At 43.6% G+C, this 17,698-nt stretch overlaps 1 protein-coding gene across 4 annotated transcripts in view; it reads right to left on the reverse strand.

Moving 5' to 3' along the window:
- Positions 1 to 2,465, reverse strand: part of KIF13A (kinesin family member 13A) — a 268,116-nt gene extending 265,651 nt beyond the window's left edge. For all 4 annotated transcript variants that reach the window (XM_077143440.1, XM_077143438.1, XM_077143439.1 and 1 more), the window contains exons 1-2: positions 2,357 to 2,465; positions 1,971 to 2,061 (exon numbers count right to left, since the gene is read on the reverse strand). In XM_077143440.1, coding sequence (XP_076999555.1) covers positions 1,971 to 2,061; positions 2,357 to 2,411 — 146 coding nt within the window. In that variant the 5' untranslated portion in view covers positions 2,412 to 2,465. The remainder of the gene's footprint in view (positions 1 to 1,970; positions 2,062 to 2,356) is intronic.
- Positions 2,466 to 17,698: the final 15,233 nt, after the last annotated feature.

Raw genomic sequence — 17,698 nt, forward strand, 5'->3', positions numbered from 1 at the left:
ATAAAAGGCCCCCTCCATCCCTGGACAAATCAGAGCTGTCAGAGGGACAGAATAAGAGGTCACCCATATTTCAATGCTATTCTTACAGCTCCAGATAAGAGACCATTCCAAGAAGCAAGCAGACAAACAAATCCTGAAATCACTCTATATATCTTGACTTAAAAGACTCTCATCAGTAACTATAATGACAGCCCTAAAAATGATCAACTGTTTGTTTAGCACATCTAACCAACTGTCCAGTTATAATTTCTATCCAAATTCCAACATATTATGTCTGCTATTTTCCACAAATGACAAAGCTTCATTTCCTTAACCAGCAGCAAACCATAGCACTTCTTATGGTTGAGAGTGACAAGGAGCAGGTGTCAAACCAGCAAGGAAAACAGAAGCAGCAGCTACATGAAAAGAGCTAAAATATTCTACCTGTTTTCCGGGCAACTTTGAAGAATCTGACCCAGGAGAATTTTTTTTTTTTTCTGACACACTCTAACAATATCCAGTTGGGGAATAAAATAATGTGTAATGTGGGCATGTAATTTAATCTGTGAATATTTTCATTTACACAAGTTTACTATCATCCTGAAGTAAACAACTATACCCCTAAAAAGGTCTCTAAAAAGAATACTATAAATGAACCTAAAAATGCTATTCAAAGATACATTCATAACTGAAAAGCATTTAACACAACTTTTAAATATAGCTTACTACTTACTATCACCATTAGAAACTGTTATAGGTGGTAGAATGTTTGTAAACCATATGAAACATGTTAGGCTCAGCCCAAACAGCATAGAATCCCCAACCAGGTACACTTACCTAGTCATAACTTCTGCCCCAAAATCTAGCAAAAATGTGCTTGAATACCTGCATGATTATAGAGTGGTAGCCGTGCTTCATTTAGCCAAAAAGTAGCAAACCCTATTTAAGAGTTTGTCTTCCGTGCAAGATCTCTGAGGAGCAAAATTCACTAAAGGGCAGGACATCAATCAACAGGTGACTTTTGGAAACACAAACTCATGTTTATTTTCAGAATTAATGTTGTAAAATCCCCCTCTTGTTCTTTTGTATTTTTACACACTACTGCATTGCTATACTGAATGAATTTCAACAGTTTTCTTCTCAGGGGCTTCCCAAAAAAAAAAAAAAAGCCAAATATTCAAGTTATTTTAGGGCATTTTCCCATACAGCTGCAAGGAACAGCAGAATTAATAAGGATCCAACAGTTACCACTTTTCAAATGCAAATATGTTGCCATCTAGTAAATGCGGCCCCTTTTAAACATCCCCCCTGGGCCCCCCCCCTCCCCACCGCACCCAGTGAATACACCGTTCAGAGCATACTTTTGTGTCCCAGGAAATCAAAATTCACGCATTACATTCAGGCATTATCTCAACCCAACAGCCACACACACACACACACACACAAAAAGCAGATTTTAAATGCTACAGGCCTGAGCCTGCACGGTACTAGACTGGATTGCTTTACTGTGGGGGGGGGGGGGTGCTTTTCCCCAAGCTCTCAACAATTCTGCTAAAGTAAACCGACTGTGCGCAGGTGGGAAGAATCAGGGGAGCTGCTGTCCACCAACAGAAAGACCATGGGCTGGTCACCTGCATGCCTCGGGCCTCAGTTTTCTTATCTGTAAAATGAGGCCGCTGGACTAATCATCTCGCGGGTTCCCTCCAGCCCCCTGACTCTCTAGGTGCCTGGAAGCTCGTCGAGGGCACAGCTGACTTCTCCTGGCTCCGGCCAGCGAGTCCGGCCTAGGGCCGGAGCTCTAGGTGGGAGGAGCAGAAGGGGGTGGAGGAGAGAGGAACTTGGACTTGCAATAGCTTCAGACAGAAGCGTGCGACAAACTTGAAGCCATCCTCCTAACAATAGGAAAGAGCGCTCTCATTTTTCCTGGCTCAAACTTGGAGGAACACTGCGTGATGAGATCCTCCTCCTCTCCCTTCCCGTGCCCGCTTTACCTTTCTCCCTGTTTGGTGTTAGAAGGAGGAGGGTGCAGGACCGTTTGATTCCCTTCCATCTCTACCACGCACTTGGTGTTCAGTTCCAGTTCTGAAAGCAAGAGGAAAAACGAGCGTTTGCAAAGTCCAGCATCCGTCCTCCAGCCCTCCTGGGCGCGCCGCGCGGGGCTCTTCTCTCCGGGTAGGCGGCCCGGATGGGAGACGGCGAACCTGGAGGTCCCGGTCGCCGGGGCGAGTGAGGGGGCTGCCCTTGCCCGGGCTCCCCGGCCCCGGCCGCCTTCTCGCCGCCCAGCCCCGCGTGCCCGCACCCTCGCAGTTTCCAAAGTTGCCCCCACGCCCCCGCCCTCTACCCCACCAGAAAGCAAAACGAGCGGAAAGCTCCTCACCTCGTCGGTTCATGGGCCGGACTCGGACAGCAACTTTTACCTTGGTATCCGACATGTTGGCGGCGCTCGCCGGGCCGCTCGCTGCGCTCCCTCGGCCCGAGGCGGCCCTTCACACGCCGCGCCGCCGCCGCCGCCGCCGCGCGCCCCCCGAGCGCGGCCGCAGCCGCTCCGCCCTGTGCTCCGCGAGGCAGCGCCGAGGCGCGCGGGCCATCCCGGGGGAGCGCGACGCGGGGAACGGCCGCGGCCCGGGGAGGGGCGGGCGGGCGCGGGGCGGGGCGCGGCGGCGGCGGCGGGAGGGGAGGAGGCCGGACCGCCCGGGGCCAGGCGCCGCTCTAGCCGCGCCGGCCGGGCCGGGCGCGCCGCACCGCGGCCTCTCGCGGCCGCCGCGGGCCGAGCCGCGCCGCCATCTTCCGCGCCTCGCCCGCCGGGGCCGGGTAGTGGCTCTGGGGAAGGCCCGAAAGGGCAGCGCGCTGCGCCCTTCCTGAGCGCCGCGCGCTCCGTACGGCGAGCGGCGAGGGGTTCAGGGGCAGCTGGAATCCCGGGCGGGAGGCATTTGTTTCTCCGGGCGGGGGCTCCCGGGCCGAGCCGCCACCGGCGCCTGCGGGGACCCCAAGGACCCCGACTTGCACTCGAGCCGCGTTCTGGCCCCGCTGTCACCGGCAGACCCCAGCCTCGGGGCGTTGTGCGGGGTTCTGACACGCAGTGCCAGGTGGGCAGGCCTTACCCACGGAATTAAAGACGCCTCAACCGAAACCTCGGCGCCCGCCCCCCGCTGCCTCGCACAGAGCTTGCAGCTGTATTTTAAGATCGTTGTGGTGAACCGAGGCTAGAAATTAATCTGCGGCTCTACCACCAAAAGATGTATTTGTCAACAGTCATCTCGCTTCCTTTCCCTTGCCTTCCACTTCTCTTTGTCGTGGAGTGATGTGGAGAGGGCCGGGAGGGTCATTAACTCTTACATAAGAATTTAATAGCAATGAATTCTGTAGTCCTGCCAAATACAGACCTTGCTGCCAGGGCGGAACTGGGCGAATCTGATTTATTCTGCTTGGTTCACCAAGTGCTTATTAACTCTTGCTGTGTGCCAGGCATGTTGAAGAGTGCAAACAAAGTCTGGACTCCAGAGCTTAGATGTGGAGACTCTCAAGTTTGCTTGAATGTGGAAATTCATTCATTCATAAAGTCATACTTTAAAACTTTGTATGGAGGGTCTCTTCTCTCCAGGGTGGGGTGGAGGTTACAATCATGAATTTTTTTTCATGATTGTAAGGTATGCATCTATACTCCGGAGGCACACGCTGTGGTGGGAGAAATGGCCTGCGGACTCTGGGATGCTTGCTCTACGGTGTATGGTGGAGTAGTATGAGAGAGATTCCGTTCTGTGTCCAACAGGTGCCAAGGTTTGACTTTAAGTGCTGTTCCAACTGATGCTACATTTTTCACCCCTGCAGTTATTATTAATTACCCTATTAGCTGGGTTGGTCTTTTCTGAAAAGTTTGTTTCATGTTTTCCTCTATTCATCCTGCCACAATCCCAGCTCATCTCTTCATTCATTTCAACAAATGTGTACTGGGCACCAGTTATGTGAGTCGCACTGTTCTGTTCTTGGGATATATATGTAAACAAAAGAGGCAAAATTACCAGTCCCACAAAGCTAATGATCTAGTTCTACACAAATTTCCTCACCTTTGGGTTACTGAAACATCCTCTTAACTGGCCTTCCTAGCTTTACCTCCTAAATTCTTTCCTATGCCCAGCTTCCAGACTAATTTTAACGAAATTAAAATGTTGTCCTTTGATCGTGCATGCTATTTCGTTGTTCAAAACACTCGCCTGATCATCTGGACTATTGTAAATTAGAATAATCTACATATAGCCTATGGAAGTAATGTTCCCCAAACCTAAGAGACTATCCTATTTGAGATTATCTCCTCCTGTTCCTTAAATTCTTCACTTCTTCCAGGACCTTTTCACAAACAGTATTCTGTCCCCTATAGTAAATGTTGTTCTGCCAGTTTCTTCCAATGGGAATTGCAGTGGGTTGAAATGTGTCCCCCCAAACATAGAAGTCCTAACCCCTGGTGGCTCTGAACGTGACCTTATTTGGAAATAGTGTCTTAACAGATGTAATCAAGTTGAGATGAGGTTATACTAGATAACAGTGGTCTCTAAATCCAATGACTGGTGTCTTTATAAGAGAAAGGAGAGGAAAGTATGGATATACCCACAAGAGAAGAAGGTCATATGAAGATGGGGATAGAGATTGGAGTGATGCAGCTACAAGCCAAAGAACACCAAGGATATCTGTACAAAAGAATGCCAAGGATATTTAGACGCCACAAGAAGCTAGGAAGAGGCAAGGAAGATTCTTTCCTAGAGCCTTCAGAGGGAGCAAAGCCCTGCCAACACCTTGATTTCCAACTTGTAGCCTCCAGAACTGTAGAAAACACATTTCTATTGCGTTTAAGCCACCCAGTTTGTGGTCCTTTGCTATGGCAGCCCTAGAAAACTAAAACAGGACTCAAGCTCTTCACCCTGCCCCCTCACTCCTCCCTCTTTTCCCCTCTCTTCCTCCCTCTCTCTCTTTCTCTGCCAGATCATGAAAACCTTGGACGCCTGACTAAGAAATGTCATCCCAATGCTAAAGACAATAGGAACTGAATGAAGGTTACCAGAGAGTGGCACATTCAGAGAATTCTTTTAGGCTACTTAATTTGGCAATACTCTATGTAGGAGTGACTTATGAAAGACAAAGCAAAGGGCTGGTACAGTCATCAGAGAAGAGGCAGTGAAGTCATGAACTCAGCCTGTAAGTGCAACTGGAGCAGCACAACAGGGGCAGGACATTGTAGAGATAAGAGTGGAAAGACGAGCATCCAATGGGATTTAGGGGTTGAGGTAGGTGAAAGGTTTGAAAGTGATTCTGAGGCCTGGTAAGAAGATGGCACCATAGAGAAGAAGAAGAAATCTTGAGGTGAGATGAGTAATTTGGTGTTTCTGATATGTAAGCATCTTCCATCGTTCTTTGCTGAATGGTCCTTCCTTCTTTCACTCTTCCCAACCATCTCTAATTTTAAAGACCCAGCTTAGTTCTCATCTCTTCTAAGGAGAGTTTATTAAATATTTCTTCTTCAGAACAATCCCTGCCTTATCTCATTTTTAGAGTTGGAAGATGTCTTTTGGGAGCCTTCTGGATTCTTCTACAATACCACCACCCCCCCCCCCCCCCAATTGGCTGCCCACCCTCTGCTTAAATATGTCTTGTGGCAGAGCAGGCAGATTTGAAGAGGAACCCAAACAACTGTTAGGTGGCTCTATTAAAAATTCCAACACTTACTGAAGACCTCCATGAAGAACTAAATTTGCCTCCCTATAAAGGCTACCTGTTGATATTAATGCTGCCTCCTAAAGCTTCACACTTCAAGTCTAACTCCTCTTGTGCCTACAGCCCATTACATACTTGAAGACAGGTCTCATGTCCTCCTGAAGACTTTTGTTTCTCAGAATATGCCGTTCTGGTTACGATTTGGGGGTAGCAAATCACCCCAAAACTTAGCAGCTTAAAGCATCAATCATATTCTCTATCCTGGTTATGTGGGTCAGTAATTTGAGAAGGGCTCATCTGGGCAATTCTGGCTCTGTTTCTATCACGAGATTGCAATCAGATGGTGGCTGGAGCTGGAAAAGACTCAATGAGCAGTAGCTATTATATTTTGTCAGCATGGGGAGTGTCAATAAATTTCACAAACCATAGCTGTCATTAGTTCGTTTCAGAGGGGGTATTTAGAATTATCATAGATGATAAGCATGATAGAATACCAAAGGCAGCATAATGCAGAGAGTGAAAGCCTGGACATTGGGGTCCCAGGGCTTGGATTTAAATTCCAGCTCTATCACTCGCAGGCTAAGCGACCTTATTCAAGTCTCTTATCTCTATGACCATTTCCTGATCTCTAAAATGGTGATGATGATAATATTTGTCTTGCTGTGTCAGACACACTTAGTCTGATTAAACGTATCATCACCATCATCATCATTATCATCTTCACCACTGTCACTGTTATTTATTGTTCCAGGACATCTTTGGTCCAGTTACTCAACATTATTCAGTAGACCCCATCCTACCATATTCCTTAAGTCCCTGGGGTATTTCACAGTATGAAATGAATAGCCCTCCTTAAAACAGTCCCCAAGAGGGTAATCCCTCAACCTCCTGTTTATAGCTCTATCTCATCTCCTTGGAAATGCAAATTACACACATTGCCTGAGGGATATAGCACATTTCCAGGGTCCTTTCCTAGAATAAAAGTTGCAAAGGGCTGGAGAGAAGATGTTGGGAACCTCAATCAGACATCCAAGTAGATATCCATCTTAGAAGGAGTCATACACTATTGGCCAGGAATTTTAACAGAACAGACTTCTTAAGAACATTCTGGAACTTTCTAATTTACCCATGCTTGGCACCTTTCCTATCCCTGCCTATTTGCTTGAAGTGATTAGCAATAAAAGCAAGTGCTTTTCTCAGGGGACACTAAGGAGAGATCTGGGAGCTGAACAGTATCTCTGAGGTAAAATAAGCTCAGGGGTCAGCCAGGCAGTGGGTTGAGGTTGTGGGTCTGCTGTGTGAAAGTAAAGGCCTGTTGGAGAGCTGACTTAACCTGAGAAGAGGCTCTGGCCTGGGGCTGAGGTAGAGAAAGGATGGTGGGGCTTCTCTGATCACACGGCCTGGACAAGACATTCTTTTCAACTGCTTCAACCACAAAGACCACTATAACCAAATACATGGCTGTGTGTGCTAGTCATAAGATATGTCTCTATCTGTGAATTTTAGAAACTGGAAATCCATGGGTTCTCAAGGACCAGCAAAACAACTGAATGCAAATATCTCAGGGACTCTGGGATTGTCAGTTTTTTTGTGAGACTAAGTTCCAAAGCTACTTAAGTCAGAAACTGTCAGGCTAATCTAGAAATTGCAAATGGCTTAAAGTTTCAGAGGCTCAAATAGTAATCATGGAGCAGGTAAGTATTTAAATAACAGACTTTCTATAAATCTTATTTAACACCTGTATCAATCAGCTTAGACTGTGTTATGCCATGGTGACCAAAACCCTTCAAATCATGATGACCAACAACCTTAAACCAGAGTTTTATGCCCTACTCACCTGACCTGTCCAACACAGTTTGGTTGTGTTTTGTTCCTATAATTTTCAATCTGGGTCCGAGGCTGATGGAGCAATCCCTAGCCAAGGCAATACCAATTTTTCAGAAGAGAGAAAGGATAATAAGGAGGCAGACTACACAATGACTCTTCAAGTGTCTGCCTCAAAATGATGCACATCACCTGTGGTCAGTTTTCACTGGACAAAGCAAGCTACATGGACATGTCTAACATCAGTGGAGCAGGTAGAATAATCTGTCACAGTAACATTTATACTTTGTAGTAGTTAATAAGAGTGAAAACTCATTAAACTTTGACCAATACCAAAGCACAGTTTCTGTTATCACACTTAATTCTCAACAAGGCATTTGCCATTATTGTCATCCCTCATTACAAGATGGGCAAAACACAAAGATAGCAAATTTAAGTAAATTACCCAAGGCCACATGCCTGTGAGTGATGGCCTTGGGTTTTGAATGTTGGTTTTCAAAAACCACAGCCTCACTTCTACTATGTTGTAACTGCTTTACCTGTATCCTCCCAAATAAAACTCCCAATAGACATGATTGGAATGTGCAGGAGTGGCTTTCCTAAGGGTGGAAATGGATTTTCCATGATTCGTCTATACTTTCTGGCACAGAAACTATGATGAGCAATATAATAATACTATGTTCAAATTAGCATTTACAGTTTAATAGTATATGTATCCTCTGTAAAAGAATTACAAAACACTATGGGATGGCCAACTGGGGAAAAGAAGTGTGATTAATAAAGTATCAGTGGCTGAGAGAGTTCAAATAGAGTTGAGAGCTACTTACACAAGCTTCAGGTAGACCTTCCTACCTATTATAACCTGCCAACCCCCAACCAGGACCATTCTAGCCAATCCTAAAGAACAGCTAGGGCAATTTATAATATTCCACAAGGGTTCCCGGCACTAGAGTAACTTGCCAGAAACCTACAACCTTCAGATGGGTCCCTGGTCCAGATAAGTCCTGAAATCTAGCCAAGCCTCTTCAGGACACCAGATAGTTCCATCTCCTACACCATATTAGTGACAGACCTTTCCAATGTCAAAAATTTAGAATCACCATAGCCCAAACAATCCCAGTGAGAGGTATGGAAAGATCAAAGATGATGGTGGAATTATACATAGAAGATAGAACTTAACAAATGAATATGAATGCTGAATCATCAAATTGATATCTCTTTTGGTCTCCAGTATTTTAGAGCAGCTAGAAGTAAAAACCTAAAATTGTGAAATTGTAACCATGTCAAACTCTGAAATATGTTCTACAACTCATTGTGGTGCTGTGCTTTGAAATTTATAGCTTTTTTGTATATATGTTATTGTCCACAAAAAAAAGAGGGGGAAAAAATTCAATTGTGATGATAAAAAAGTATCTAAGCCCCCTAGCCTCCTATATCCTGAGCACTAGAAGGAAAAATCTGAGAGGATCATACGGTAGCCCATGACTAACTCTGGGATCTGCCCTGTAGCTACTTGTTGAAGGGTGCTTTGAAAACTATTGCTTTTTTATTGTTTTGCTTTGTATATGTGTTATATTATACAATAAAAAAATTAAAAAAAAAACAATATGGGAAATAAAAGAGAAGATAATCCTTTGGGAGCAGTAATCTGGGAAGCAGAAAGAAGCATTTGCAGATATTGGGCACAGTAGGGAAAGTAAACCTTGGTGTCAGGCAGACCAGGGTTTGTTTGACACCTCCGGAACTACTTGGTGTGTTGACTTTAGCTATTCAAGCCTCAAGTCCCTTATTCGTAAACTGGGTACGCTAATGCCAATCTCACAACGTTGTCGTGAGGATTAAGTGAGATTAAGTTATAGAATACCTAGTGTAGTGATTGGCACATACACGATGACATTCAGCAAATGGTATTTGTTATTATTACTATAATTGTTATCATTGAAGAAAAGATAGAATTTCAATGGAAATATTTACGGAAGAGCATTCGATTGCAGAGGGATTAACAGAAGACAACATGTAGGCAAGAAGACAATGAAATGCTGTGCTTGAGGAAGATAACTGGATATTGTACACTGGAAGAGTTGGCCACAGGAGAAAGCAGATAACTGAAAATGATCTGGGAATGGACTTCTCCAAGCAACAGGTAAGGAGGGCCTGAAGTGGGAGAACAGGGACAATGGTGAGAAAGAGACTGGTCGAGAGACAGCCATGGATGGAAGTCTCTGTCTACACTGCAGGTAGACAGAAGCCTCTTGCTCTGCCCTCTTCTGTACAGGACCAGAGCTCATCAAAACATTCTGCACAGTTGCAAAACCCAGCCTCATAAACCCAGTAACCCAACTGGTGGGTCCCAAATCTCGTTGAGCAGGCTTGGGAGCCTGCTTAAAGGACATCCTTCCCTCAGACAGGGAATCAGGAAGTCTGGGCTGGGACGATTCTGCAATAGTCCATGCCTGGGCTGGCATCTAGGAATAGCTTAACTGTGTCACCCGGGCTCACTGACTGCAGCCCATGATGTAAGGGGAGAGAGACTGTCCCCGGCTACTGTATAATCTTAGTTCTTGAACTCATGGGCTGATTTAGAATTAGCAAAAAAAAAAAAAAAGAGCGAGAAGAATGCTATAAAGGAATTTAGCCAAACCACAAGGAGGGAGCAGTTCCCACAAGCTGATAAATGAATGGGTGAGAGGAGGCATTTCGAACTTCTGTCAGTGATCTCTATACAATAAAAGCTCACCCTCACTGCAGACCAGCTGCCTATTAAATGCAGGGTGCCTACAGCAATCCTCCAGCTCAAGAAGTCACGAGAACAATTCACAGAACTCGGGAAAGTGTAATACTTAAAATTACAGTTTTATTGTAATAATGTGATATAAATTAGGACCAGCCAAAGGAAGATGTGTACAGGGTAAACTCTGGGAGGTTTCCAAACCTTCCATGTCCTCAGACTTCAATATTCTCCTGGGTTCAATGTGTACCAACCAGAGAAGCTCACCTGCGCCTCACTCAGTGTCCAGAATTTCTACCGGACGTCATTACAGGATTTTTAAAATTGATGCCAACGAGGGTGAACTCAGTCTCTAGTCCCCACCCCTCCTCCAGAGTTTGGGCTGATAATGACAGGGCTCAAAGTCCCAGCCCTGCAGTCACATGGGTCATCTTTCTGGTGTGGCTACACCCCCACTTCAAAACCGTGAGTGTGGGTGGCCCCCTCCCTGATCTCTTTAGATAAGACTACTTTCCTTCTAACACAGAGGCCAAAACAAGGAGGCCTTTCCTGAGGGATTTATCCAGATCTGGAGACTTCAGGTTGGAGGTTGCATGGATAATTACTCAGTTATCTGCTTTTCAAGGAGTAAGGAGAAACCAGTGTGCTTTCGTTTTGATTATATAGAGATGGCTGATGGAAAGTTGAAAAGCCCCCTGCCCCCATCAATGAAAGAATCCATGCATTTATCACATATCTACTGCATTCACGAGGTACTGTGGGAGTTGCTGGGGACTCAGAAACAGACATTGCTTTCAGGAGGCCCAGGAGCAACAGGGAATAGCTAGATGCAATTAAAAGTGGGAAGCACTCTCATGGTTGTGTGGACCCAGTTCAGTGGGAAGTGGTGACTTATATCCACCCTAAAAGGAGACTTCACCTGGGAGGGTACATTCGAGCTGAAGTCTAGAAGCTGAGGGGTAGTTTTGCCAGGCAAGGATCAATGGGTTGCAAGAAACAGTCTTACTCAAATTACTGAAGCAAAGAGGTAGGAAGAAGGCACCTCTTTTGGGAGAGGGGAACCCTGCCAGTCTCGTGAGGGGCTATTTGTATTCAGGGCCTGCAAAGTGGTACCCAAGTCACCGTCTTGTCTCATTGCAGGCCTGTGGTCTTGCATCTCTCCTCTCTCTGCGTGTCTTTAATTTATTCTCTCTCTCCAGACAAGCTTTGTCTCCCTTTCTGTTCAGATAATGAAAAATGGCCACCTTAGACCCCTTTGTCTATGGCCTTCTTTCTCTAATTGCCAGTAACAACTAACCAGGCAGAGCAGTGGGTATTAGCTTGTCTTTTGGATAAATTCACGTTCAATTAAATGCCAGAATGTAAAATAGTGGGGGTGGGAGGGTTAGGGGGTAGTTTGGGGAGGTTGCAGGGGGAGGGGAAAAAGAGGAACGAAAAGTGTTGACAGACTCAAGAAAAGGCTGTATCATGTGGGCCTAAGAGGTGAGAGACAGGGGAGTGGCGTGGGCAGCAGAGATGAGGGAGGGGGTATGGGGTTGTTCCTGGGCAGTTATGACGTGGGAATGGTCAGGGGGTCAGGGCATTGAAGAGGGAGCTCATGGATGGAATCTGGGGTTTTCAGTTCCTACGTGTGTGCTAGAGCTTGGTAGTTAACTATCCTAGGCCGGCAGAAGTTACTCTCCTGCTGAGGTTCAGCCAGAAAGGGTATTTTCTTTAGTTTGGCAGAAAAATAGACACTGGTTGTTATCTCGACATCACCTTCAACCATGAAATCATTCAGTCAGATTCCGGTCCCTTTGATCCTGCCTGCTGTTTTCCTTTTAGATGTGAACCACACAAATCAACCACAGGAGTGGCTGGTCTAAGAAAGAAGGCCATTTTGGACAGGTGCACAGGGGGATAAAAACTGGGCCATTGGACACTGACACATCCTTGGGTCAGAACTTCTGCCCTCTTTAAGTGCTGAGTGCTGCTGGTTGCGGTGGTGGTGGAGTAAGCAGAGGCCATGAACCATAAATGGTCTAGAAAACCCAGGATGGGGGTGGGGGACCCTTCTGAGCTGACTTGTCATCTGTGGGTAATAAATAAAATCTCCTGCCTCCAGGAGTAGAAGGCCCTGGCATCTTAACTCAATAAATTGGAAGGATGGGACAAATGGCTCAAGGAAAACCTGGGGCTGGACAAGCATTTTTCCAATACACTTACCTCTTTGCTTCAGTAGTTTGAGTAAGGCTGTTTCTTGCAACCCATTGATCCTTGCTGGCAAAACTACCCCTCAGCTTTGCGCTGTGCTCCTGTTTGCTTCTCCCAGTCCACTTTGGACTGACCTGCTGCCCTTGCCCCCTTCCATCCTCAGGGATTCTTGCTCTGTTTCTTGGTTTGTGATTCACACACACCATGCCACGCTCACACCGTTAAAATGTCAGTGTAGAAAGACTTACAAAACACCAGCCCTTTATTGCCTCTTTTCTCCCTCCTATTCCACGTTCCAGAGGTAGGATTTTTAACCTTGCATACCTACCAGCTGAGTGTTCCTGGGCATATCACACAACTTCCCTGTGCTTCAGATTCCTCAGCTACAAAATGGCTCTAATAATAGGACTGCTTCATGGGGTTAAGTGAGGGTTAAATGACAGAAGCCACGTGAAGCGACTAGCATAGCACCTTCACACAGCAGCTTTCCATAAATGTCACAGTGCAGCTTCATCCACTGGTTCCATTCATTGTCTATCTCTAGTGGGCCGTGAGCTCCTTAAGGAGTTAAATGTGCATAAAGTGACTGGTACATAGAAGAAGCCCGACAAAAGGTAGCCATTTTATTATCACCATTGTTGTCGTTGGTAGAAAATTTGCCTCACTCAACGGACTGTCACTGGCCCGGGTACAGTGCCTGGCACCTAGTACCTTCTCAAGGAGTGTCCAATGAATGAATGAATTCAATTGTTGGGTCTAAGTTATTTTCGAAATACTCAGCATGGAAGTCTATGCTCTGATTAATGCAAGGTCTCCTTTTTTTTCCCTTCAAACCTTACGCACATTCTCTTCAGTATTTCTAATATTGGAAGCGTTTCATCCATCACATAGTCCTGGGATTTGGGGGCTGGAAAGGATTGTAGGGATCTTTTTTTTAAAAAAGCAATTTTCTTGCAATACATTCACTTACCATAGAATCCATCCAATGTGTACAATCAGTGGCGTTTAGTATAATCGCAGAGTTGTGCATTCATTATCACAGTCAATTTTAGAACATTTTCATTACTCTAAAAAGAAAAACCCCATACCCTTAGCAGTCATCTCTCAATCCCTCTCTCCTTCCCCAGCATAACCACTGGTCTATTTCTATCTCTACAGATTTATTTATATTTCCATTTGATATAAATGGAATCATACAACATGTGTTGCTTTGTGTCTGGTTTCTTTCACCATGCATGGTGTTTGTAAAAATTGTTATTATTGTTTTTAATTAGAGAAGTTGTAAGTTTACAGAAAAGTCATGTAAAAAACGCAATGTTCTGATATAACCCTCTATTGTTGACACTTTGCATTAGTGGCTACCTTTTTTACAATTGATGAAGGAATAGTGAAATAGTACTATTAACTATTTACATGTAAATATTTACAACTATTTACATGAGGTGTTTTTTCCCCATATGCCACCCTATTATTAACACCTTGTAAGAGTGTCATCTATTTGTTATAATTCATGAAAGAACATTCTTAAATTTGCACTACTAACCCCAGTCCATTGTCCACAATAGGACAACGTGTTCTACAGTCCCAGCCTAGTAACATACACAACCCAAAACATCCCCTTTCAACCACGTTCACATACATCATTATATGCTCATTTAATCCAAGCACTTTGCTTTAGGCAGATAAATTAGCACCTGAGACATAAAGTGAAGTGGCTAAGTTTTTACAGCTGCTCAGCGACCTAGCCTGGAAGATGGGCTTGATTTTTATAAACAGTTTAACATCATTTGGAGTTAAGTCTGGAGGTAAGATGGGTGAAATGCACAGCTGAGAAACACTCGTTAGCTTAAACACGTGGTATGAGTGAAAAGAAACCAATCGGCCTTTCTCTCAAGGCAGTGAAGACAAGCCAAAAGAAGCGTCCCAGAAGTGTTGTGATGTCAACACTAGAATGCATGAGCTGCTTCCAAGGTGGCTTCCTTGAAGGGGAGTGTCCCAGGGCAGAAAATTCCCTTCCTGTGAACATGCAGACCTGAAGAACCTAGGAAGTTTTATCTGATCTCAACTATAGACACTTTGCTTCAGGGCCTCAGCCTGGTTCTCTGCCCACCCTGTCTAGTTTGCCTCATTGTAGACTTTCTCAACCCAGATTCCTCTGAAGCACAGAACACAGAAAATGACTGGGGTGACTCTTTTCTCAATGCTCCCAAGGTTGGGATTCAACTAACACCACTCTAGGTAGATAGGAGAGAAGTTAGTTCCTGGGCGGATTGGGACTTATTTATCTTATTTATCTAGATGCTTAGGAGAGAAGTTAATTCTATATATGCAATGAACGCCTTGGGGCGTGAGGACTTAATTCTCTTGGAGAACTGGGTTAAAAAAAAAAAAAAAAGCTGCGGTGGAATGTCCCTGTAATTCAAAATTTGCTCCATGCCACCCAGGTTACAAGTCAGTGCTCCCCATGCCCACTCAGTCAGGACAAGGCTCTTGACTGTGAAGAAGTACTGAGTTATTTGTTTTATAAAAATTTCCTTAGTCACTTTAATATCAAGGCAACTAGTAAAAATTCCCTGGAAAAAAAATCAAACTAATCTTGCTTGGAGTCAGTTAAAAGTAGCTGTAAATTGTTAGTTCCTTTTTTTGTAGCAGTAAAAAGCCCCTTTTTGCCTCAGATTGAGAATATGAATCTGCTTCTTTTAACCATTATTCCTTAACCTCCTAGGGCCTCATTATACACTTCTACAGATCTTTGCCTGCACCGAGTGTAGTTATCTCCTACAAAGGAAGACAATAACCTGCAAAATCTTTCTCCAGGGAAAGTGCTTTCATGTGAGCTAGGAGGAATTCAGGCTTTCACACAAAGCGCTTGCTGCTGGATGATTTATTTCCTGCTCGAGGTTCAGTTTTCCAGGTAGGGCTGCAGGTATGGCTTTTCCCAAAGACCTTGCCAAAATTCTGTGAGGGTGGAAGAAATATGGCTTTAGAAATGCCTGTTCCCTTTTGAACAAGGAAACTCCACATTTTTGTGGTGGGAGTAATGCTCCATAGTGACAGTGGACACATGTGTTTCTAAAAATAGATGGCAAGACAGCATTTGTATTGTAAGGCTATTGAGAAAGAGCCTTGCTGCTGTGTGAATGCCTTCTCAAAAAGAGTTCAACCAAGTTCAAATACCTATTGACCTTAAAAACGCTTTAGCTATATATAATATTTATTGCCCTCACAGTCTATGAAATCATTATTATAAAAGGTCAGAATATCATCATATATTCGAAGAGGAGTGCCAGTAATTTTTCCTGTAATTAGTGCATTGTGTGGACCACGTTTGGATCTTGCAACAAACAAACTCTACGCAGTTATTTTGGGGCCAAAGAAATTTGCACGTGGATTGGGCATTAGGTGATAATTAAGGAATTAAGTGCTAATTTTGTGAAATACCCTAATAGTATTTTGGTCATGTAATTAAATGTCACTTTTTAAAAAAAAAGATGAATAAGTTAAGGGCAAATTATTATGCTTGGGATTTGTTTTAAATACTTTAGCAAATAAATATAATAGATGATGCAAAAATGGTAAAATGCCAATTAATAATATATGTGATGGATATATCAGGGTTCATTTTAATAATCTCTTGATTTATAAATGTTGCAAATATGTTATGAATAGAATGTTTTAAAAATGAAGATAATTACAAATAAAAAATGTAAACGGAAGACTCTAATATTACCAACAGGTAATTTCTCCAAAAGAAATGAGATGCATTTCACAAATAAAAATAAAACCCAACTAACTCACAGTAGTCGCTTGCAAACCCACTGTAATGCAAATTAAGTTTTTCGATGAAATTTGGTCAAGAATTCATGATCAGACACAAAGATGGTATTGAACAGATAAGCATGACCATGATAAAGAAATCAGAAGATTAAAATAATATTTAATATGTTTCCCTCACACTAATCACAAAATGCACTTTTGGTTAAAAAAGTTAAGAGAAAGAAAAGTCAGATTTTGTTTCTTAATACCTTTTTTGTTTGTTTATATTGTTTATTTTATTTGTTTTTCCTAGAATACTCTGAAAATAGTACACGTATCTTGCACTGAAAGCTAGTTTACCACTAAAACCCCATTGAGTCTTCATGACAACTGTTTCTACCTTCCCACTCTAATACCTCCCTCCCCCAATAGCATAACTTCAAACTGTTTTGCTTAGAAATCATCGGTTTCTTTTCTTACCTTGGATTACATTATGCGGCCCTCTTAAAATAACTTAAAAACTCAAGAATATGCCCAGCTGACTCGTATTCTTGGATTTCTCCCTTTGTGTATATACTTAAAGGGGTGGAAATAGAGTAATAAATAGGCCACCGTAGAAAAATGGGAGAATGCTGAAATACGTAAGGGAGAAAATAAAAATCACATATAAACTCATTACACAGAGATAATCAAATGCCTATGTTTGGTGTGTACCTTTCTCATGTTTCTGTGTTTTCTATGTATGTCTTAATATCTTTTTGACAGTTTGTAATAAAAATTGTTTTCATTAATTTACGTGAACTGTAATTGTAATATCATCACGTTTGGTTGATTTTATTTTTAATATATGAGTTAAATTTACAGACTCTACATTAATGGAAGAGTAAAACCGAGTCACACAATCTCTAGAAATTGGGAGAGAGGTTATTTCATTTGCATCTAACACATGGAACAGGAGACTCCCGTTAGAAAGCTGTTATTGCAAGGATTTGGAGTCGTCTCAGGTCATGTTGCCTCTGAGGATGCTGCTGATGGAAGAGAGTTTCCTCATGACTGACTTCACACTGACAGGAGGCTCTTCATGGAGATTTAACTCTGGTGAGGATTTCAGGTTAAGCCAGAGCCTTATTCCTGCCACTGCCTTGGCACCACCTCTAGGAATGTTCTATGAAAGCTTATTAGGACAAGCCTGAGGGATGTATATTTGAAGATGAAACTAAAGACTCTCCTGCAACAGAGATCATTCTGAGGAGAGAAGGAATTGCAAAAAAAGCCTTCATCATTGAAAGGATTTTGAATAGAACAGAGTAAGTTTTGCTCTAATTCTTCATCAGTCAGGGGGATGCCCAAAAGAAACAAAGGGCCACCTTGAATTAGGATGACTTGAGACTTGTAGAACTTTTATGAAGGTGTGTGTTGGGTGAAGGCTAACTCAGAGATAGTGCAATAACCTGGGGCTAGGAAGAGTTCTGGCTATACTTCTGTGTAAGAGGAATGAGCCATGACTGTAAGCAG

The sequence above is a fragment of the Tamandua tetradactyla genome, chromosome 25, assembly GCF_023851605.1.
Source record: "Tamandua tetradactyla isolate mTamTet1 chromosome 25, mTamTet1.pri, whole genome shotgun sequence".
In the NCBI taxonomy this organism is placed as follows: domain Eukaryota; kingdom Metazoa; phylum Chordata; class Mammalia; order Pilosa; family Myrmecophagidae; genus Tamandua; species Tamandua tetradactyla.